This window comes from Siphateles boraxobius, unplaced genomic scaffold (genome assembly GCF_051911475.1).
Source record: "Siphateles boraxobius isolate OS27281-9 unplaced genomic scaffold, OSU_SipBor_1 110, whole genome shotgun sequence".
Classification (NCBI taxonomy): Eukaryota; Metazoa; Chordata; class Actinopteri; order Cypriniformes; family Leuciscidae; genus Siphateles; species Siphateles boraxobius.
Window position 1 is genome coordinate 276,180 of NW_027508712.1, and position 25,167 is coordinate 301,346.

General features: G+C 45.3%; 2 protein-coding genes across 6 annotated transcripts in view; both read left to right on the plus strand.

The window, feature by feature from the left end:
- Nucleotides 1-21,628, plus strand: part of inpp5b (inositol polyphosphate-5-phosphatase B) — a 58,963-nt gene extending 37,335 nt beyond the window's left edge. For 3 of the 4 annotated variants that reach the window (XM_077197464.1, XM_077197465.1, XM_077197466.1), the window contains 6 exons: nt 1,975-2,210; nt 3,381-3,491; nt 3,834-3,918; nt 5,074-5,201; nt 20,880-20,991; nt 21,239-21,628. In XM_077197464.1, coding sequence (XP_077053579.1) covers nt 1,975-2,210; nt 3,381-3,491; nt 3,834-3,918; nt 5,074-5,201; nt 20,880-20,991; nt 21,239-21,378 — 812 coding nt within the window. In that variant the 3' untranslated portion in view covers nt 21,379-21,628. Of the gene's footprint in view, nt 1-1,974; nt 2,211-3,380; nt 3,499-3,833; nt 3,919-5,073; nt 5,202-20,879; nt 20,992-21,238 lie in introns of those variants that run through there. The other variant, XR_013192052.1, reaches the window with a different exon arrangement.
- An 873-nt stretch (nt 21,629-22,501) lies between these two features.
- Nucleotides 22,502-25,167, plus strand: part of mtf1 (metal-regulatory transcription factor 1) — a 34,737-nt gene continuing 32,071 nt past the window's right edge. For both annotated transcript variants that reach the window (XR_013192073.1, XM_077197468.1), the window contains exons 1-2: nt 22,502-22,793; nt 23,209-23,293. Coding sequence is in view for 1 of the 2 variants with exons in the window: in XM_077197468.1 (XP_077053583.1) it covers nt 22,736-22,793; nt 23,209-23,293 (143 nt within the window). In the remaining variant the exon portion in view is untranslated. The remainder of the gene's footprint in view (nt 22,794-23,208; nt 23,294-25,167) is intronic.

Consider the following 25,167-nt stretch of genomic DNA (forward strand, 5'->3'; position numbering starts at 1 on the left):
ATGTCCTGTAACAAACCCATCCCTCGCGTCCTGTAACAAACCCTTCCCTCGCGTCCTGTAACAAACCCTTCCCTCGTGTCCTGTAACAAACCCTTCCCTCGCGTCCTGTAACAAACCCTTCCCTTGCGTCCTGTAACAAACCCTTCCCTCGCATCCTGTAACAAACCCTTCCCTCGCGTCCTGTAACAAACCCTTCCCTCGCGTCCTGTAACAAACCCTTCCCTCGCATCCTGTAACAAACCCTTCCTTCGCATCCTGTAACAAACCCTTCCCTCGCGTCCTGTAACAAACCCTTCCCTCACTTCCTGTAACAAACCCTTCCCTCATGTCCTGTAACAAACCCTTCCCTCACTTCCTGTAACAAACCCTTCCCTTGCGTCCTGTAACAAACCCTTCCCTCACTTCCTGTAACAAACCCTTCCCTCATGTCCTGTAACAAACCCTTCCCTCGCGTCCTGTAACAAACCCTTCCCTCGCGTCCTGTAACAAACCCTTCCCTCGCGTCATGTATCAAACCCTTCCCTCGCGTCCTGTAACAAACCCCTCCCTTGCGTCCTGTAACAAACCCTTCCCTTGCATCCTGTAACAAACCCTTCCCTCGCGTCCTGTAACAAACCCTTCCCTCGTGTCCTGTAACAAACCCTTCCCTCATGTCCTGTAACAAACCCTTCCCTCGCGTCCTGTAACAAACCCTTCCCTTATGTCCTGTAACAAACCCTTCCCTCGCGTCATGTAACAAACCCTTCCCTCGCGTCCTGTAACAAAGCCTTCCCTTGCGTCCTGTAACAAACCCTTCCCTTGCGTCCTGTAACAAACCCTTCCCTCGTGTCCTATAACAAACCCCTTCCCTCATGTCCTGTAACAAACCCTTCCCTCGCGTCCTGTAACAAACCCTTCCTTCGCATCCTGTAACAAACCCTTCCCTCGCGTCCTGTAACAAACCCTTCCTGTAACAAAGCCTTCCCTTGCGTCCTGTAACAAAGCCTTCCCTTGCGTCCTGTAACAAACCCTTCCCTTGCGTCCTGTAACAAACCCTTCCCTCGCTTCCTGTAACAAACCCTTCCCTCATGTCCTGTAACAAACCCTTCCCTCACGTCCTGTAACAAACCCTTCCCTCGCGTCATGTAACAAACCCTTCCCTTGCGTCCTGTAACAAACCCTTCCCTTGCGTCCTGTAACAAACCCTTCCCTCGCGTCCTGTAACAAACCCTTCCCTCGTGTCCTGTAACAAACCCTTCCCTCGCGTCCTGTAACAAACCCTTCCCTCATGTCCTGTAACAAACCCCTTCCCTCGCGTCCTGTAACAAACCCTTCCCTCGCGTCCTGTAACAAACCCTTCCCTCGCGTCCTGTAACAAACCCTTCCCTCGCGTCCTGTAACAAACCATTCCCCCGCGTCCTGTAACAAACCCTTCCCTCGCGTCCTGTAACAAACCCTTCCCTCGTGTCCTGTAACAAACCCTTCCCTCGCGTCCGGTAACAAACCCTTCCCTCGTGTCCTGTAACAAACCCTTCCCTCGCGTCCTGTAACAAACCCTTCCCTCATGTCCTGTAACAAACCCTTCCCTCGCGTCCTGTAACAAACCCTTCCCTCATGTCCTGTAACAAAACCTTCCCTTGCGTCATATATAATACTGTATATATGCACAGGATGTGCAACGCTAGAGCCTTTATTTAAACGTATTGCATGGTGCGTCCGTCCAATCAGTGACACTGACACCACAAATATGGACGTTAACCCAAACTTTAGGAATGTACAGCGTGAAATGGCAGTTTATAAATCAGGATCAATTGTTAACCCCAGGTAAACTATGAGCAGTGTGAAACATGAAGATAACCAAAGAGTTTAGGATGACCCAGGGTTAACTAGCCCTGTTGTGCACTCAACATTTTACAATCAAAACTTAAGTTGCTTTCACCTCCTCCAATGCAGTGCTAAATGTGGTCTCCTCTGATGTCTCTGTGGTGTGTGTAGGTGGCAGTGTGGACATCGACCTGGAGGTGTTTGTGAACCGCTCTACGGCCCCGGAGCTGAACTCCGGCCAGCAGCAGCTCGAGGATATACTGGTCCTGCACCTGGAGAGGGGGAAGGATTACTTCATCTCCATCTCGGGCTCGTACCTGCCCAGCTGCTTCGGCACGTCTCTCGCCACACTGTGTCTGCTGAGGGAACCCATCCAGGAGATGCCGCTCGACACCGTCAGAGAGCTGGTGAGAGAGACACTCTTCTGACTGATCCACAAACCACTATAGGTCTGAATCATGCATTTGCCAATCAGCAGTAGGGGGCGTGTCCACTCATGATGAGGGGGATAGAGACAGTGGGCCAATCAGCAGTAGGGGGCGTGTCTACTTATGATGGGGGAGGAGAGAGAGAGTTAGCCAATCAGTGGTAGGGGCGTGTTCACTCATGATGGGACAGGAGAAAGCGTGAGCAAGAGGGAGATTTTTAGAAAAGACTTTAGAAAGAGAGATGGCTGAGAGACATTACAAAAGAGAAAAGCTCAGAGGAAAATAGGTGGTGGAAGAAGGGTTATGATTAGGCATAAACTTAAGGTACCTCGTTAATATTGTTAGTTATTTTTGGGGCGGAGAAATGAAGGAGGGGGGCTGTTTGTTTGGGCGTCGATAGTGTTTCTGAGAAACTGCTTCCTGCACCTTTAACATTGGCATATTGCTTCTTCAATAATCAAATATAATATACGGCTCAAATATCTGGTTAAAACATTTTTATTTTGTAGTACTGAATAATATATGATTGTTCAAAAGTTTGATAGATTGGTAAGATTTTTTATGTTTTTGAAAGTAGTCTCTTCTGCTCACCAAGGCTGCATTTATCTAATCATAAATACAGTAATATTGTGAAATATTATTCCAGTGTAAATCAGCTGTTTTCTATGTGAATATATAGTAAAGTGTAATTTATTCCTGTGATCAAAGCTGAATTTTCAACATCATTACTCCAGTCTTCAGTGTCACATGATCGAAATCATTCTAATATGATGATTTGATGCTCAAGAAACATTTATTATTATTATTATTATTATCAGTTGAAAACAGTTGTGCTGGTTCATATTTTTGTGGAAACCATCATACATTTTATTTTTCAGGATTAATTAATGAAGAGAAAGTAAAAAAAAAAAAAAGCTTTTATTTGAAATGGAATCTTTTGTAACATTATAATTGTCTTTACTTTTGATCAGTTCGATGTGTCCTCGTCTCTATGTTTTTTGCCTTTTTTTTTTTTTTTTGCCTTTTGCAATCAGCCAATGGAGAAATTTCTGGACCGTATTTAAATGTTCTATTATCATAAACTTGGTTAAAAGCCAAAATTATCTGGAAATTATTAATTTGCCTCATATTTTTTGTGTGTTATATCAGAGTATGAAGTCAAAAAGCCAGGCGATTGACCCAGAGACTGATAAACCTCAAGAAATCCCCAAGGAATTATGGATGATGGTGGACCATCTCTTCCGTAATGCAAAAAAACAGGTCAGGACTTGCTTAAACTCGTCGCTTTGCCTGTTTAAAAACATTCAAACTGTGCTTTTGTGATTCTGTGCTGCCGTTTGTCTTTGTTCTGGTCTCCCATTGAGCTCCTCTCCATAGAAACACCAACACTAAAGCAGGAATCTGTCCAGCGCTTGCCTTGGGAGTTGTTTCAGTAACAAGAATTTAACATTCCCTTATCGTCCTTTGTTGTTGTGAGATGGCTGACTGAATTACTCATGTGATTGACTGAACTGATTGTAAATTAAACTTTAAAGGACAATGCCTGGATTTCATCCAAGGACTGAAAGCAGCCCTGATGAAGTTGTGATGTGTGTGTTACAGGAAGACCTGTTTCAGCAGCCCGGCCTGCGCAGTGAGTTCCAGGAGATTCGGGATTGTTTGGACACGGGCAGCTTGGACACTCTCCGTATCCTTTCACACGCTCACTGTATAATAAATGTCTGTGGTCTGAACTGACTCGGACTGAACGTTTCTGGATAATTCCAGATATTAAAATATTTTTATTTTTGTCACTGCATAAATAAACCAGGTGAAAAAAAGGACATATTCCAAGTGTAGGACAATGGAATAAATGATTAATGGGATACTGTATGGGTGACCATGTTCTTTTTCACATTGCAAGTGCAGAATAAAAAAGAAAAATATAACATAAAAAATGTTTACGTCGCATGTAATGCTATTTTAAAATTCTTCTACAACAGTATCACATGCATCCAAGGTCATAAACATGTTCATTTTCTCATAATATCCACTGTAGCATCAGCTCTTTTCTCTCAGTGTCTGAAACGCTCCGATAAAGATTCAGTCTCTCTAAACCCTGAGAGCTGCTCTGCTCTGATTGGTCAGACCGGTCAGTCTGCTGTGATTGGTTGGAAACCAAACGCTCATTATCGTATCTGAATCTCAGCTCTTCCTCAGCTCTTGATACACAGTGATAGGAACAGTAACGATGGTGTCAGTTTTACAGAATGACGAGTCTCATCCTTTCGAAGTGCATCAAAGTATATTTGCTTTCTCAGCTCGGAAAACTCCTTCAGTCTCATCTACAACTATAGCGTTTGAGGGCGGAGCAAAGAGACACTGTTCGGCCAATCACAGGCTGGCAGTATGCAAATTAGTAACAAATTAGCAGGTTCAGCAGAAGTGAGACTGAATCAAGTCCATCTTTGAAACCCTGCAGATCTTTTACATTCACAAACTGCTGCTCTATTACACACTACATGAAAGGGAATATCACAAAAAACATAATAGGGGTACTTTAAAAAATACTAAAACTAAAATTTAAATGCAGTAGTCAACTTCTAAAATCAGATGTTTTTGTGACCAAATTAATACAAAATCTCATTAAGTAGTTTTTAACTTAAACTTTTTGTTCAGGTCTTTATAGGCCTAAACTACATTACACACAGACTTCAGTTATTTCCGGTGATGTAAAAAAAACTGGGCTAGATTTACATGTAATCATGTAGCCGATGCTTTTATCTCAGAAATGAGCCACTAGTGAAAGTGATCTGCTGTAGTTGACGATGATGATCATGACCCTTGACCTGAGCGCCGTCAGCGGGCAGTAATCACTCCGTGGCCGAAGCCCTGCTCCTGTTCCTCGACGCTCTTCCCGAACCCGTCGTTCCCTTCTCCTTCTACCGGCAGTGCCTGGACATCAGCGCAGACAGCAGCCAGTGCAGACAGGTGTGTGTGTGTGTGTGTGTGTGTACTTGTACAACTATCTTTGTGAGGACCAGTTTGAGTTTTAGACCATTGGAGTGAGGACAAAGAGAGTAAAGTGAGGACATTTTGGCCGGTCCTCACTTTCTGAGACCCCTTTAAAGGCCTGTCTGAGGGTCAAGACTTGGTTTTAGGGATAAGGTTATAATTAGGTTAAGGGTAGGTTTAGGGTAAGGGTTCGGGTTAAGCACTTAGTTGTGATGAGTAAGGTTAGGGTAAGCGGCTAGAGATTGCATTGTGTCAATGAATGTCCTCATAAAGATAGATGTACAAGAGTGTGTGTGTGTGTGTGTGTGTGTGTGAGAGACCTTACTCTGTCTCTGTTATTCTGACTCTCACACACACACTGTTCGACTGGACGTTTATGATGATGCTGTAAGAAAAATGATATGGACGTCGAAGATCTTAACACTAAGTGTATTACAGCATAGCAGTGTTAAAGTACACGAAACAGCTTTGAGTTCACCGGCGTCAGACTTAACCCAGAACATCCAAATCTCAAACCTTTTATCCTGTCACAGTTTTACACCCTTAATGTAGATGAAGTTGCTCTCGTTGTAACAGCTGTGGTCTGTGTTCATGAAGTTGAGACACCATTGTCTGCGATGGCTCTCTGTCACGGTCTGGAGGAAAGGAGTGAGGACTCAAGTGCACGAACAATGGGCATTTATTAAGTAATAAAAAATAAAACAAAAACTACCCTGTGGGGGAAAACATCAAGAGACTCCAGCTGGACTGTAGCAGGAACAAGAAACACGAGGGAACACAGGCTGCGTTTACACTGGGCATTAACATGCGACCTGTATCCGGAGGTTGTCCACACACACATTGAAAACAAGTGTAAACGCTCTTCTGACGGATCTCAGTGATGTAAACGCTATCAGCCATCATGTGTGTCTGCATTCACAGGTGGACGTCACACACTGTCTTTATCCCCCTCCTCTCTCCTGGACTGAGAGCGAGGTGGTTTTGCGATACAGTCGAGTGCGAAGTACATCGCAAATGTACTAAAATGTTTGCTTACGCACCCTTAAGTTGCAGAACCATTAATTTTCTGTAAAGAACGCGCATTTTTCCCACCACAGCTTCAACGTTCTCGGATATTTTTCTCTGTGCCGTTTCCATTACGGCATCTATCCACATTAGTACTCGTAGCCTCTTCATCCTCATTTTGCAAAATGTGTAAAATGTCTCCTGCCTGAAAACTGTTTTTAAAAGAAAACCCACCAGTTCAGGTCGACTGCACCGGAGCCATCCTTTTTTGTTTTTTGTTTTTTTCATATGATCTGTTATCTGGATTAGAGGATGACACGGGAGTGGATTTTCACTCCTGTCCCGTCCCACTCCCATAGAAAGAAATCTTGTCCCGTCCCACTCCCAGACCAAAGTTTAAAAAATAATCCCATCCCATCCCGCTCCTGGTAAATTGACTCCCAATCCCATCCCGCTCCTGTTTAAACTGACTCCCGCTCCTGTACCGCTCCCATATACGGCAATTTTCGCTTGATGAACGAAGCGATGCTTGCCTGATTCTTTCCCGAATTTGCCTTGCAAGTGTGCTTCTTCAGACCGCTCGTCCCTGAATCACTTGCGTACTTGACTAAGACTAAGCATGTCTTACAAGCAGCGTACATTGTGCTATCACCGTCACATTCTACTCTCATAAACTTAATTAATATTTCAGACTTTCCGACCAGTTCTGTGAACTTAATAGACATGTCATTACTTCTGACTTTGCGCTGTAAATCATTTTGTGCCACATCGACTTCTCCGCGGCTGTTAGCTCCCTCCATCACTGCTCTTTGAATTTCGGCGGTAAGCCGTGACAAAAAGCACTGATGGCTTCTGGGACGGCTGGGTCGTGTAGTTATTTTTTAATTGCGTTACATTGTAGGCGTATTAAAAGGAAACTACAAAATGATGCATTTACTTTTTTCTTTTTTTGTCGTCTTTGCTATTGGTTGATTCCCGCTCCCGTCTGCTCCCGTTAACCATTTATCCTGTACCGTCCAAATCCCGTGATTGATAGCAAAGATGACTCCCATCCTGCAGGAATCCCACGGGAATCCCGTGACCCGTGGGATTCCCGAAAAAATGTCAGCCTCTAATCTGGATGCAGAAGCACTTGATGTGGACAGGTGTAAACACACGTGAATCCTGATTGGCTTATGATCCGATCTCCTTTATCGCCTGTTAATGCCAAGTGTCACCAAGTGTTAATGCCAATGCCAACCAGCACAGGATTCTTCTTCTTCTTCTTCTTCTTCAGGGTTTAACGGCAGCTTGCATCCATTCATAGATATATACACTAGATGTCGCCTTGGTTACGGCAGTTAATTGGAACGAATGCGTCAATAGAGCCGCCATCATGGAACAGGGGAGCCCCTCCTCTTTAATGCATCCGCGTCAGTGTAGGAAAAGCTCAAACGCAAATAAAATCACCATAAATCGTCATGAATGCGATTTTCTAGTTGTTTTGGTTCAAATATAATCCCTTGTTGTCTGGTTTTTAGATTTCGTTCGTGTGAACATCCATACGCAGCACAAAAGTCCGGCATCATCCATGAACTCAGCGTTACCCAGCTACTTCCTATGTCTAGACCCCTGTTCCAAGATGGCGGCGGTTTTGACGCATGTTTAGAACCCCAAGGCGAAATCTAGTGTATATATCTATGGCATCCATTAACGTTGCACCACTGCCATCTTCCGGATTTATTTTCCTGTCATGTCCAGTAACATCATATTCTTCTCATCAGACCTGTTCTTGTTAAAAAAAAATTAAAAGATTTCCTCTGCTTTGTTCATTCTCCCCACTTTCCAGTATTTCCTTCATTCCTGTCCCTGTTATTCCGACTTTTCCTAATTCTTCCATCATCTTTTTCCCCTGTTCTTCATAGTGTCTGCAACTCAACAACACGTTCTATAGTTTCTACAACCTGACAACAGCCACAAACACCAGTTGGGTGCTTCCTTATAATGTGTAGTGTGCTATTCAAATTACTGTGACCTATCCTTAATCTGGTCATAACTATTTCTTCTTTTCTATTCCCTCCCCTATTCTTCACAGCCCCAACTTTATTTTGAATAGCATACAAATGTCTCCCTTTAGTTTCCCTGTCCCATTCTCTAAAGGCTTCTTTCCGTCAAACACAGCGGATAGCGGCGCACACTGTGACGTCAAACACAGCGGATAGCGGCGCACAATCTGACGTCAAACACAGCGGATAGCGGCGCACAATCCGACGTCAAACACAGCGGATAGCGGCGCACAATCCGACGTCAAACACAGCGGATAGCGGCGCACAATCTGACGTCAAACACAGCGGATAGCGGCGCACAATCTGACGTCAAACACAGCGGATAGCGGCGCACAATCTGACGTCAAACACAGCGGATAGCGGCGCACACTCTAACGTCAAACACAGCGGATAGCGGCGCAAAATCTGACGTCAAACAAATCAAATCAAATCAAATCAAATCCTTTTATTGTCACACAACCATATACACAAGTGCAACAGTGGGTGAAATTCTTAGGTGCAGTTCCGAGCAACATAGCAGTATGACACGATGTGACGAAGACAATTACAGCAAACATCAGATTTACATAGATTACACATCTAATGTGCGCACAATTACTCACAGTACCATATACACTAACAGAACAATAAATAATATACAATGTACAATATACAACAGTTTACAATATACAACAATATACAATATACAACAATTTACAATATACAACAGTATACAAAAATACAAAAAGAGGTAATTATACATAGAGTAGATACTCGTAAGGTGCAAATATATATATATATATATATTATGTAAATGCAGTAGGTTATGTTGTGCTGTGTTGACAGTTAGAATGTTTATGGTTATTGATCATGAGGGATCAAGAGTTTAGAAATCTAATTGCTTGTGGGAAGAAGCTGTCATGGAGTCGGCTGGTGTGTGTCCTGATGCTGCGGTACCGCCGGCCTGAGGGTAGCAGTGAGAGCAGCCCATGGCTCGGGTGGCTAGAGTCTCTGATGATCCTCCGAGCTTTCTTCACACACCGCCTGGCATAAATATCCTGGAGGGAGGGAAGCTCACCTCCGATGATACGGCTGGCAGTGCGCACCACCCTTCGCAAGGCTTTGCGGTTACGGCTGTAAGTATTGCCATACCAGGCAGTGATGCAGCCAGTCAGGATGCTCTCGACGGTGCTGGTGTAGAACTGTGTGAGGATGTGGCGGTTCATTCCAAACTTCCTCAGCCGTCTCAGGAAGAAGAGGCGCTGATGAGCCTTCTTCACGACGGCCTCAGTGTGGACGGACCATGTGAGTTCCTCTGTGATGTGGACACCGAGGAACTTGAAGCTGCTGACCCTCTCCACCGGTGCTCCATTGATGGTGATGGGGCTGTGTTCTCTGTCGTTCTTCCTGAAGTCGACCACTAGCTCCTTGGTTTTGCTGATGTTGAGGGAGAGGTTGTTCCTCTGACACCAGTGCGTCAGAGTGAGCACCTCCTCTCTGTAGGCCGTTTCATCGTTGTCGGTGATCAGACCTACGACCGTAGTATCATCAGCAAACTTGATGATGGAATTAGAGCTGTGAGTTGCCACGCAGTCATATGTGTACAAGGAGTACAAGAGTGGGCTGAGAACACAGCCCTGTGGGGCTCCAGTGTTGAGGGTCAGTGATGAGGAGATGTTGCTGCCTATTCTAACCACCTGGCATCTGTTTGACAGGAAGTCCAGGATCCAGCTGCACAGCAAGCTGTTTAAGCCCAGAGCCCGGAGTTTCACATCAAGCAAGGAGGGCACTATGGTATTGAATGCTGAGCTGTAGTCTACAAATAGCATTCTCACATATGTGTTCCTCTTTTCCAGGTGGGAGAGAGCAGTGTGTATTGTAGATGCAATAGCATCATCAGTGGAGCGGTTATTGCGGTATGCAAACTGCAGTGGGTCCAGTGAGGAAGGTAGAACAGAGCAGATGTAATCTCTGACTAGTCTCTCAAAGCATTTACTGATGATGGGGGTCAGAGCAACAGGGCGCCAGTCATTTAAGCAGGTGATGTTGGTTTGCTTCGGTACAGGTACTATGATGGACGTTTTGAAGCATGTGGGGACTACAGACAAGGAGAGGGACCAATTGAAAATGTCCGTAAAAACACCAGCTAGTTGGTTCGCGCACTTTCTGATGACGCGGCCCGGAATACCGTCTGGACCCGCGGCTTTACGGATGTTCACCCGACGGAAAGATCGGGTTACATCCGCTACAGAGACGGAGAGTGTACTAACCTCTGTAGCTTCAGCCGCGAGAACTCTCTCCGCGAGGGGGATGTTAGGTCCCTCAAATCGAGCATAAAAAGTGTTCAGCTCATCTGGGAGAGAGGCAGTGTTGTTCACTGTGGAGTTTATGTTTCCTTTATAGTCCGTAATGCTATTAATTCCCTTCCACATGCTTCTAGAGTCGGTGGTGTTGAACTGTCCTTCAATCTTGTCCCTGAATTGGCGTTTTGCTGCTCTGATAGTTTTTCGGAGGGCATAACTTGCTTGTTTTTGCTCCTCCGCACTCCCGGAGTTAAAAGCGGAGGTCCGCGCGTTGAGTGCTGCACGAACATCGCCATTAATCCATGGTTTCTGGTTCGGGTAAATCCGTATTGTTTTGATCGGAACAACGTCTTCTACGCACTTCCTGATGAAACAGGTTACGCTATCAGCATAAGCCTCGATGTCGTCATCAGAGGCCGACCGGAACATCTCCCAGTCCGCGTGATCAAAACAGTCCTGAAGCATAGAGTCTGATTGGTCCGACCAGCACTGGATCGTTTTGAGGGCGGGTGTTTCCTGTTTCAGTTTCTGCCTGTAAGCGGGCAGAAGGAGAACGGAAGAGTGATCCGATTTGCCAAAAGGTGGGCGGGGGAGGGATTTGTAGCCATCCCGGAAAGGGGAGTAGCAATGATCCAAAACCCGGTCCCCTCGTGTGTTAAAGTTTATGTGTTGGTGGTATTTAGGTGCTATTTTCTTAAAGTTGGCTTTGTTAAAGTCCCCGGACACAATGAACGCGGCCTCAGGGTGCGCGGTTTCCTGCTCGCTTATTTCCCCATACAGTTCCTTTAGTGCCCGGTCTGTGTCGGCTTGTGGGGGAATGTACACAGCCGTGATAATGACCGCTGTGAATTCCCTCGGTAGCCAGAATGGTCGACACAGAAGCATGAGAAATTCCAGATCAGGAGAGCAGAAAGACTTGATAGAATGTACGTGCCTCTGATCACACCAGGATTTGTTGATCATAAAACATACACCTCCACCTCTGCTTTTACCTGAGAGGTCTTTAACTCTATCCGCTCGGTTCACTGAGAACCCCGCGGTTTCGATGGCCGAGTCTGGAATCTCAGCAGACATCCAAGTTTCTGTAAGGCAGATAATGCAGCAGTCCCTCGTCTCCCGTTGGAAAGAGATCCGCGCTCTCAACTCACAGAGCTTGTTGTCTAGAGACTGAACGTTTGCTAGCAGAATACTGGGAAGCGGGGGTCGATTTGCACGCCGTCTTACTCTGACGAGAACGCCGGCTCTTCTTCCCCTTCTCCGGCTGCGTTTCCGCGGCCAAGCTGCCCGGACAAAGGGCTCCGCTGCCGTGTTTGTAAACAGCGGGGCATCACTGAAGAAATGAAAGTCCGGTTTTCGGTGTTCGATTGCGGAACCAATGTCCAAAAGTGTTTGTATGTCGTACTGAATAAGACAGACAACATCCAAGACAAAAAACAAAAGAACTGTAAACAGAACAAACAAAAAACTACCATGTTGTGACGGAGCTCGCAACGCAGCAGCACAGCGGATAGCGGCGCACACTCTGACGTCAAACACAGCGGATAGCGGCGCACAATCCGACGTCAAACACAGCGGATAGCGGCGCACAATCCGACGTCAAACACAGCGGATAGCGGCGCACAATCCGACGTCAAACACAGCGGATAGCGGCGCACAATCTGACGTCAAACACAGTGGATAGCGGCGCACAATCTGACGTCAAACACAGCGGATAGCGGCGCACACTCAGACGTCAAACACAGCGGATAGCGGCGCACAATCTGACGTCAAACACAGCGGATAGCGGCGCACACTCTGACGTCAAACACAGCGGATAGCGGCGCACAATCTGACGTCAAACACAGCGGATAGCGGCGCACAATCTGACGTCAAACACAGCGGATAGCGGCGCACAATCTGACGTCAAACACAGCGGATAGCGGCGCACACTCTAACGTCAAACACAGCGGATAGCGGCGCACACTCTGACGTCAAACACAGCGGATAGCGGCGCACACTCTGACGTCAAACACAGCGGATAGCGGCGCACAATCTGACATCAAACACAGCGGATAGCGGCGCACAATCTGACGTCAAACACCGCGGATAGCGGCGCACACTCAGACGTCAAACACAGCGGATAGCGGCGCACAATCTGACGTCAAACACAGCGGATAGCGGCGCACACTCTGACGTCAAACACAGCGGATAGCGGCGCACACTCAGACGTCAAACACAGCGGATAGCGGCGCACAATCTGACGTCAAACACAGCGGATAGCGGCGCACACTCTGACGTCAAACACAGTGGATAGCGGCGCACACTCTAACGTCAAACACAGTGGATAGCGGCGCACAATCTGACGTCAAACACATCGGATAGCGGCGCACACTCTGACGTCAAACACAGCGGATAGCGGCGCACACTCTGACGTCAAACACAGCGGATAGCGGCGCACAATCTGACATCAAACACAGCGGATAGCGGCGCACACTCTAACGTCAAACACAGTGGATAGCGGCGCACAATCTGACGTCAAACACATCGGATAGCGGCGCACACTCTGACGTCAAACACAGCGGATAGCTGTGTTTGACGCTATCCGCTACGTCAAACACAGTGGATAGCGGCGAACACTCTGACGTCAAACACAGCGGATAGCGGCGCACACTCTGACGTCAAACACAGCGGATAGCGGCGCACAATCTGACGTCAAACACAGCGGATAGCGGCGAACACTCTGACGTCAAACACAGCGGATAGCGGCGCACAATCTGACGTCAAACACAGCGGATAGCGGCGCACACTCTGACGTCAAACACAGCGGATAGCGGCGAACACTCTGACGTCAAACACAGCGGATAGCGGCGCACAATCTGACGTCAAACACAGCGGATAGCGGCGCACACTCTGACGTCAAACACAGCGGATAGCGGCGCACAATCTGACGTCAAACACAGCGGATAGCGGCGCACAATCCGACGTCAAACACAGCGGATAGCGGCGCACACTCTGACGTCAAACACAGCGGATAGCGGCTCACAATCTGACGTCAAACACAGTGGATAGCGGCGAACACTCTGACGTCAAACACAGCGGATAGCGGCGCACACTCTGACGTCAAACACAGCGGATAGCGGCGCACAATCTGACGTCAAACACAGCGGATAGCGGTGCACACTCTGACGTCAAACACAGCGGATAGCGGCGCACACTCTGACGTCAAACACAGCGGATAGCGGCGCACACTCTGACGTCAAACACATCGGATAGCGGCGCACACTCTGACGTCAAACACAGCGGATAGCGGCGCACACTCTGACGTCAAACACAGCGGATAGCGGCGCACACTCTGACGTCAAACACAGCGGATAGCGGCACACAATCTGACGTCAAACACAGCGGATAGCGGCGCACACTCTAACGTCAAACACAGCGGATAGCGGCACACACTCTAACGTCAAATACAGCGGATAGCGGCGCACACTCTGACGTCAAACACAGCGGATAGCGGCGCACACTCTGACGTCAAACACAGCGGATAGCGGCACACAATCTGACGTCAAACACAGCGGATAGCGGCGCACACTCTGACGTCAAACACAGCGGATAGCGGCACACACTCTAACGTCAAATACAGCGGATAGCGGCGCACAATCTGACGTCAAACACAGCGGATAGCGGCGCACACTCTGACGTCAAACACAGCGGATAGCGGCGCACAATCTGACGTCAAACACAGCGGATAGCGGCGCACAATCCGACGTCAAACACAGCGGATAGCGGCGCACACTCTGACGTCAAACACAGCGGATAGCGGCGCACAATCTGACGTCAAACACAGTGGATAGCGGCGCACAATCTGACGTCAAACACATCGGATAGCGGCGCACACTCTGACGTCAAACACAGCGGATAGCGGCGCACACTCTGACGTCAAACACAGCGGATAGCGGCGCACACTCTGACGTCAAACACAGCGGATAGCGGCGCACACTCTAACATCAAACACAGTGGATAGCGGCGCACAATCTGACGTCAAACACAGCGGATAGCGGCGCACACTCTGACGTCAAACACAGTGGATAGCGGCGCACACTCTAACGTCAAACACAGTGGATAGCGGCGCACAATCTGACGTCAAACACATCGGATAGCGGCGCACACTCTGACGTCAAACACAGCGGATAGCGGCGCACACTCTGACGTCAAACACAGCGGATAGCGGCGCACAATCTGACATCAAACACAGCGGATAGCGGCGCACACTCTAACGTCAAACACAGTGGATAGCGGCGCACAATCTGACGTCAAACACATCGGATAGCGGCGCACACTCTGACGTCAAACACAGCGGATAGCTGTGTTTGACGCTGTCTGCTACGTCAAACACAGTGGATAGCGGCGAACACTCTGACGTCAAACACAGCGGATAGCGGCGCACACTCTGACGTCAAACACAGCGGATAGCGGCGCACAATCTGACGTCAAACACAGCGGATAGCGGCGAACACTCTGACGTCAAACACAGCGGATAGCGGCGCACAATCTGACGTCAAACACAGCGGATAGCGGCGCACACTCTGACGTCAAACACAGCGGATAGCGGCGCACAATCTGACGTCAAACACAGCGGATAGCGGCGCACAATCCGACGTCAAACACAGCGGATAGCGGCGCACACTCTGACGTCAAACACAGCGGATAGCGGCGCACAATTTGACGTCAAACACAGTGGATAGCGGCGAACACTCTGACGTCAAACACAGCGGATAGCGGCGCACACTCTGACGTCAAACACAGCGGATAGCGGCGCACAATCTGACGTCAAACACAGCGGATAGCGGCGCACACTCTGACGTCAAACACAGCGGATAGCGGCGCACACTCTGACGTCAAACACAGCGGATAGCGGCGCACACTCTGACGTCAAACACAGCGGATAGCGGCGCACACTCTGACGTCAAACACAGCGGATAGCGGCACACAATCTGACGTCAAACACAGCGGATAGCGGCGCACACTCTGACGTCAAACACAGCGGATAGCGGCGCACACTCTGACGTCAAACACAGCGGATAGCGGCGCACACTCTGACGTCAAACACAGCGGATAGCGGCGCACACTCTGACGTCAAACACAGCGGATAGCGGCACACAATCTGACGTCAAACACAGCGGATAGCGGCGCACACTCTGACGTCAAACACAGCGGATAGCGGCGCACACTCTGACGTCAAACACAGCGGATAGCGGCACACACTCTAACGTCAAATACAGCGGATAGCGGCGCACAATCTGACGTCAAACACAGCGGATAGCGGCGCACACTCTGACGTCAAACACAGCGGATAGCGGCGCACAATCTGACGTCAAACACAGCGGATAGCGGCGCACAATCCGACGTCAAACACAGCGGATAGCGGCGCACACTCTGACGTCAAACACAGCGGATAGCGGCGCACAATCTGACGTCAAACACAGTGGATAGCGGCGCACACTCTGACGTCAAACACAGCGGATAGCGGCGCACACTCTAACGTCAAACACAGTGGATAGCGGCGCACACTCTGACGTCAAACACCGCGGATAGCGGCGCACACTCTAACGTCAAACACAGTGGATAGCGGCGCACAATCCGACGTCAAACACAGCGGATAGCGGCGCACACTCTGACGTCAAACACAGCGGATAGCGGCGCACACTCTGACGTCAAACACATCGGATAGCGGCGCACACTCTGACGTCAAACACAGCGGATAGCGGCGCACACTCTGACGTCAAACACAGCGGATAGCGGCACACACTCTAACGTCAAATACAGCGGATAGCGGCGCACAATCTGACGTCAAACACAGCGGATAGCGGCGCACACTCTGACGTCAAACACAGCGGATAGCGGCGCACAATCTGACGTCAAACACAGCGGATAGCGGCGCACAATCCGACGTCAAACACAGCGGATAGCGGCGCACACTCTGACGTCAAACACAGCGGATAGCGGCGCACAATCTGACGTCAAACACAGTGGATAGCGGCGCACACTCTGACGTCAAACACAGCGGATAGCGGCGCACACTCTGACGTCAAACACAGCGGATAGCGGCGCACACTCTGACGTCAAACACAGTGGATAGCGGCGCACACTCTAACATCAAACACAGTGGATAGCGGCGCACACTCTGACGTCAAACACCGCGGATAGCGGCGCACACTCTAACGTCAAACACAGTGGATAGCGGCGCACAATCTGACGTCAAACACAGCGGATAGCGGCGCACACTCTAACATCAAACACAGTGGATAACGGCGCACACTCTGACGTCAAACACCGCGGATAGCGGCGCACACTCTGACGTCAAACACAGCGGATAGCGGCGCACACTCTAACATCAAACACAGTGGATAGCGGCGCACACTCTGACGTCAAACACCGCGGATAGCGGCGCACACTCTAACGTCAAACACAGTGGATAGCGGCGCACAATCTGACGTCAAACACAGCGGATAGCGGCGCACACTCTGACGTCAAACACAGCGGATAGCGGCGCACAATCTGACGTCAAACACAGCGGATAGCGGCGCACACTCTGACGTCAAACACAGTGGATAGCGGCGCACACTCTGACGTCAAACACAGCGGATAGCGGCGCACACTCTGACGTCAAACACCGCGGATAGCGGCGCACACTCTAAACGTCAAACACAGCGGATAGCGGCGCACACTCTAACGTCAAACACAGCGGATAGCGGCGAACGTCAAACACAGCGGATAGCGGCGCACACTCTAACGTCAAACACAGTGGATAGCGGCGCACACTCTGACGTCAAACACCGCGGATAGCGGCGCACACTCTAACGTCAAACACAGTGGATAGCGGCGCACACTCTGACGTCAAACACAGCGGATAGCGGCGCACACTCTAACATCAAACACAGTGGATAGCGGCGCACACTGACGTCAAACTGCGCAAACGGCGCACACTGACGTCAAACACAGCGGATAGCGGCGCACACTCTGACGTCAAACACAGCGGATAGCGGCGCACAATCTGACGTCAAACACAGCGGATAGCGGCGCACAATCCGACGTCAAACACAGCGGATAGCGGCGCACACTCTGACGTCAAACAGAGGGGATAGCGGCGCACAATCCGACGTCAAACACAGCGGATATCGGCGCACACTCTAACGTCAAACACAGCGGATAGCGGCGCACACTCTGACGTCAAACACAGCGGATAGCGGCGCACACTCTGACGTCAAACATAGCGGATAGCGGCGCACACTCTGACGTCAAACAGCGGATAGCGGCGCACAATCTGACGTCAAACACAGCGGATAGCGGCGCACAATCTGACGTCAAACACAGCGGATAGCGGCGCACAATCTGACGTCAAACACAGTGGATAGCGGCGCACACTCTGACGTCAAACACAGTGGATAGCGGCGCACACTCTGACGTCAAACAGCGGATAGCGGCGCACACTCTAACGTCAAACACAGCGGATACCGGCGCACAATCTGACGTCAAACACAGCGGATAGCGGCGCACACTCTGACGTCAAACACAGCGGATAGCGGCGCACAATCTGTTTGACATCAGAGTGTGCGCCGCTATCCCCTCTGTTTGTGTTTGATGCGGCGCACACTCTGACGTCAAACAGAGGGGATAGCGGCGCACACTCTGACGTCAAACACAGTGGATAGCGGCGCACAATCTGACGTCAAACACAGCGGATAGCGGTGCACACTCTGACGTCAAACACAGCGGATAGCGGCGCACAATCTGGCGTCAAACACAGCGGATAGCGGCGCACAATCTGACGTCAAACACAGCGGATAGCGGCGCACAATCTGACGTCAAACACAGCGGATAGCGGCGCACAATCTGACGTCAAACACAGCGGATAGCGGCTCACAATCTGACGTCAAACACAGCGGATAGAGGCGCACAATCTGACGTCAAACACAGCAGATAGCGGCGCACAATCTGACGTCAAACACAGCGGATACCGATCGGTATCGGTTTAAAACCAACACAAATGGTAAAGAAACAATATAACTTGACTTTCTTTAATCTCTATGATAATTAATTAATTTTGGAGATGAGCTCATTCTAAAATATATTTTTGACTGGAATCTGGGTCGAGGCAGACTACAATTTCTCACAATATTGTCAATATCGCAAATATTGTCCGAAAAAAAAGTCCATCTCATGTTGTCAGAATAATTAAATATTAGTTTTTATCAGTCTAGATTATGAAATACCTGACAGTGCACTGTTTTTAATTGGGTCAGGACTTGACAGATTACGTGACTCGAGTTTGTCTATATTTTTTTAGCGCCAAGTTTATATTACATGTGAAGCATTTATGTAACATCTCATTTGTGCATTAACATTAATGCATTGGTGTTATTAATATGCTTTAAGACAAACCATGTGTAAATTCAAAAGTCGACAGCATTGCTGAGTATTTTCTCTTTAAAACTGCAGTGAACTTCAAAGACAGTCTCAAAAACACGCTTTGAAATCGCTGGTGTTTCTGACGTCACAAACTACCTTGTAACCAATCAGATCAACGTGTGATCGTCAACGAGTGGATCTCTGAGTGAGTGAGTGAGTGAGTGAGTGGAGGCGGGGCTCATTTGCATATTCATAGAACCGCGCATACTAAATGAGGCAAGGGTGTCGAGATACATTCAAGATATGTAAGACATGAAGACATTTTTTTCAACGAAAAATTTTTTAATATGTCATTTTGGTGATCAAAGTTGAGTTTTAAGGGATGAAATTGACTACAGGGGGACTTTAATGGCTGTCATGCAATTCTCAAAGCGCCCACAAGATGCCGCCAATTATCGGTGAATCCGATATTACAATCTGATACCTGATTATGGGAAAATGCTTAAAGCTCCAGTCGGCAAGTCTGCAGATTGAGTGGACTTAGGCAAAATTTTGAATGTTTACTCTCATGCCCCTCCCCAACTATCAACGAATACCCTCCCACCGAGTTCGTGGCTTCGTGCTCGTCAGTGCCAGTGCGCACCGGATTTTCTGTGAATGCGCCCGTCTCATCAGCATCCATCAACACCATGAAGTATTTTGTTATTGTTGTTTTGTCATTTTGGAGTAGATTGTTACGAAATGGATTACCCATCAATTAAACGTAAATAAACACCATCGTCTGTCTGAAACGCTATTATTGCTGTATGTGGCAGACATGGTCATTGTACATTTTTCTACTGCTCATAACGTTATATCAGAGCTATTAAGATAGCACATACAATAACAGTAGCTTTACTACTGTTCTTACTCTCGTAAGAAAGACAGAGTAGCATTGATTCTTCCTAAAAGCCGAACTTTCATCTGGACATGTTTATCCACCTAACGTTTCATTCACACGGATTTCAGTTCAAACAAACCTGCCCAACAAGTGCTAACGTTAGCTATCCATACCAACACATTAGGGCAAACATACATTACTAACATAACACTAAGAAATAAAGTCACTGGTTGATAAAGCACAATTACCTGTGGAGAAGAAATGTTGCAAGCTCTGCATCCAGCTTGAACCCAATTAAATCACGTAAATCTCTCCACCTTTCAAATGACGATCCGATGTTGATCCTGGTTTATTTACGCACTTTCTTTCTTTACTTCTTTATTTTCAGCAGGTTTTCTTTTCCTGTGTTGTTTTTGACCTCCTAGCTCTCGAGGTTAACCGAGGAATTGGAATCTTTTCCGCCATCACTCTTCATTACTGCGCGAACTTCAGGCGTGTGCATGTGATTGTAGCGTGCGCGAGGGGTGGCGTGTGCACGACCTGTGATTGACAGTCAGATCTCACACCCCCCTGCGCTGATTGGACCCGATGATCCGGGACGGTCGGATTTTTCCAAAACAAATAACACGCTCCAGGTGGAGTTAGAAGCTCGGTCTTTTTTCTAAAACCACTTTATTTATGTTGTTCTGTCGGATTATAGTGTCGATTTCACTGAATATGATCAAAAAATTGTTGCCGACGTGAACTTTAAATATCAGAAGAAATATCGGTAGAACCGATTATCGGTCGATCTCTATTTGAAATATTGCAGAATGTTTCACCTGAATGCATTTAAGATTTTCTGTCTTTTCAAGTTGAAATGTTTAATATAGTGTTTATGAAGTGCCCCATTATGCTTTTTAAGATATTATTTTTCATGTAGTTTGTAATATACATGAAATAATAATATCTGCAGAGTGGCAGTTAAAACTTTAATAAACCACCAGAAAATGTTCTAGCTTTTGCTTTATCATCAATATAGTTGTGTAACGTTTCATTTTTCTTTTTCTGTCCACAGATCATTTCCTTTCTACCTCAGTGCCATAGAAATGTTTTTAACTATTTAACGGCCTTCCTTCAAGAGCTGCTGAAACACTCGGCACACAATCGGCTGGACGCCACTATTTTAGGTCGGTTGACGATGCGCTTTCACTACTTGTTTTGTGTATTTTTGTCTGCAGATTTGGAGAGCACAGGCCAGTTTCAGTGGAAAGCAGAACTCAAACTTTGACTTTGCATATGTGTTTTTAGTCATTAAAACATTATTAATACCTTTGCTAGGAAGAAAGAAAGTATGAAGTTTTGATTTTCTAGGTTTCCTGCATTAAAAACGTCACTGAACTGACAGTTTGATGGATATATTTCTCTGGTTTACAGGCTCGGTCTTCTCCGGCCTGTTGCTTCAGTCGCCCACAAAGCAAGATCTCACAGAGAAAAGGAAGATGAAGGAGTTTTTCCAGCATTTCTTGGTCCAGACGCCCTCTGACAGAGACATTCATGATAAATCACCCGAATAATGGACTCCTTTCCTTATTTCACATGCCTAGTTTTTTCCAGGTATCAGCAGAAATATGTCCATGAATTTTGTAGTTCCCATTTAATTCAAAGTATTTTAAACCGTTATTGAAACTAATTGGTTTTATTACAAATCAGATGGGAGTTTTTATTTGAAAAATAATGGTTATTTAATGAAATATATTTGTATTTTCAATGTTTGAAAATACAAAACAGCTGTTCTTTTATATTAAATCTAAACAATCATAACAATCTCAGCGTTTGACTTTTCTTTGGTCATATTAGGGGAGTGGATGCAAAATCACATAGAGGATTTAATTTAAAAATTCTATTATTTTACCATGTATATCTTTGTGTTTTATGTTCATGCTCATTTTAAAGATTTTTCTCAGCCAATCTCAATAAAGCATTAAAATAATGACTGGTTTAAGAGAATATTATGCAAAGTAAAGGTTTATTCCTCAAAACCTTTACAAGCGAGTATTTTAAAGTTCAGACACTCAGTCATTATTTCAATATTGAGCATTTATTTAGCTGATAACATAATTTGTAATTTTAAAAAAAGTAAATATGAGATATATATATATATATATATATATATATATATATATTTATATATATATATATATATATATATATATATATATATATATATATATATTGCAAGGTATTAGATAATAGTCTAATAATATAATAATAGTCTAAGATTATAATAATTAATGCCTCAAAAAGGTTTTAAATTAGAGAAGAAAGTCTCAAATTCATAAAGTCAGGTCACTATATGCACTGAGAAAAAATAATTCTTCCTCAGTATTTTTGTCTTGTTTTCCAAGACCAGTACATCTTAACATTCTTAAATCAAGATACATTTACTTAAGAAGCAAAATGTAGTTTTGTTTTCTGAGAAATGTGATCAATATGAAATCAATATGAAAAACAAATATCTGTCAGTGGGATATAAAAAGTTGTTTTTCTGAGGTCATTGGAAAATACTGTATTTGTTGCTCTTTAAATCATAAACTCACTGAATTTTGATAATTTTTTGCATTTTTAAAAGTGTCCCAATTTACCTCAACATATCACTACAGAAATCCATCACTTTATTGCAGTATGATCAGAAGGGAAAGTAAAAGTGATGTTCATATTCTAGTGCTAGAGGTATTCAGGCAGTAAAGGGGTTTTATGTTATTGTATCTATTTAAATGAATTAAAAAGTACTGTAGATGAATATGAAGTAGTATTGTGAAGCGTTAGCAGCGTGTTGTGTGATGTTGTGAGTGTGTGTGAGCCAGGTTGACTGCTGAGAGCTGATCTGGAGTCAGTATGAGCTGCTGCTCTTCATGATGCTGTCGCTGAGGAATGAAGACAGGAGCCGATACACAACATTACACGGGCCTCGAGCGTCTCTATAACACTGGTAAACCCATCAGAGGATTTTTATCTGCTTGATTAAATGCTGTAAAAGCGTTTCGTTGTCGTTCTGATATTTGACTGGCCTGTCTTGATACCATTAGAGTTTCTGTTCAATGCTAACGGGCTAAATCTGTTAGCATTCATCCCATATCCTACATGTCAGTTCTTTAACCATCACATAGTCACCATTTTCTGAGTGTTTTACACTTTAACGTGTTAAAACAACAAGTGAACTGCGCTTCTGTCTAACGATAGTGTATAATATAGTATATAAACGGGTGTTAGCGGCGTGCTAATGAAGCTAACGCCTGTCATTGATGGGACTAGCACTTTAGCCTGTTAACGTTAGCTTCTCTGTGCAGTCAGTCTTAATTATAACACCGAATTGTAATTATTACATGAAATATGTGTGGCTTAAGTATTTCAGCCCTTTCGTCTTGGGGATGTTATTCATGTTGATCGGACCGAAGCAGATGAACTAATGACTGGAGCTTCAATACACAGGTGAGCTAATCAGTTAGCAGGACTGACATGACAGTTTGTTTTTATGGAAAACATACATTTGAAAATTAATATTTCACATTAATGACTACTTGTCATTAATGGCCGCATGGTAATTAGGATCTGTGTGTGTGTTCGCGGGTTTTTCTGAATGTGTGTTTCAATTGATCAATGTGAACATGTTCATGCTTGTCTTGTGATTGTCATCAGTGTCAAAGTGAACATGGAAACTTCTAGAAAGTGTCCAGAATGACAGAGCCTGATAAACTATTGTGTTAAAAGCATGACGGGTTTTGTTGTTGTTGTCACAGTTTGTCCATTACTTGGAGACATAATGTCCTCTTTTTAACTGTCTAGTCGTGTGAGAAAAGCATTTTTGTGTCTCCAATCACATCAGCTGCCTTCCCAGACAGTGTTTTGCAGCATTATATCTTGCCTAGAGCATTTCGAGCATCATGACATAGTAAACTGCTCTCTAGACAGCATTATAACCTAGTAAGTAGCTATAGCATCATACTCTCAAGACGTTTTATTGAAATATTGGGGTGTCATAGGTGTGTATAATGTGCTGTCTAGATAGTCAGCTAGCGAAGTGTTGTGACACAGCCCTTGTTTCACTCTGGATTGTTGTGTGTTTTAGGTTAGTTTTGTTCAGATCATTGTGTGTATGTTTGTTATAGTAACATGAAAACAGTGGTTTCAGTTTACAAATGCTCCTTTACCCTGATTGTTTAGTAGTTCCACTAACACCGGCCAAAAATAGTTTCCCTGCATTGTCCTACTTTCTCGTGACTGTATGAAACAGCAATTTTATTATGTCAACACATTTATTTGTTTGTTTGTTTATTTATTTATTTGCTCCATGGTAAAACACAAAACATTTAATTTTATTATTTACATAATTTAACTTCCTATGTGCAAAAGGGAGCAGAAAGAAGATACAATCTTATAATATCTGTCCCCCATTCCAAAATACAAAATAACTTTCTTAAGCAGCCTACAGCCAAAATTACAATGACAAAAAACAATGTTGGTTTAAATAACAGCAATTCATGCAGTATAAAAAATCAGGCAATGCCCAGACAGCAAAACAACAAGTAATCCAATACATATAGAGAAAAACAAAACAAGACAACAACAACATGGATCTCACCAATATTAATAGTAACCGAATTTACTTTGCTTATATCTCTGCTTATGCTAACCAATATTATTAGACCCAATAAAAATTTTTTTTAAATAAATAAAACGCAACAAACCAAACCAAACAAATCCATAAGCAACATAAACCTCACCATATTAATACTGACTGAATATAATCTGTTTATACTTACATTATGTTGTTGTTTTATTGAAACCCTATTTATTACAACCAAACTGTACAACGTTGTGGCGGATTTGTATATTTGAAAGCGCTTACACTGATTTAAATGTACTTAAAAATGAGCATTTAACACACATTTTGCTTGAAAGTGCACACATAACACTGTTATGCTTCTCAATAATAATAACCTGCGTTTATGTGTTATTTTAGTATTACTATTATTTTAGTTACTATTGTAGTATTTATTAATATTTTGAATGAACTATTATTTTAATTTTAGTTATGTTCATTTTTCATATATATATATCTTATTTTATTTAATCTTTATTAAATTTACTGAAAATAATTTTTATTGGTTTTATTTGGAGCTGCACAATTTTGGATCAAATGAGAATCGCGATTTTTGTTGTTGTTTCAAATATGGATCACGATTCTCACGATTCTGAACAGACTAAATAAAAAAATATGTTAATTAGGCGTTCTGACAAAATATTAAATAATGTTTAATTAATCAGAATGAATATTACAAAAAACTATTTGAATGAATGATTGA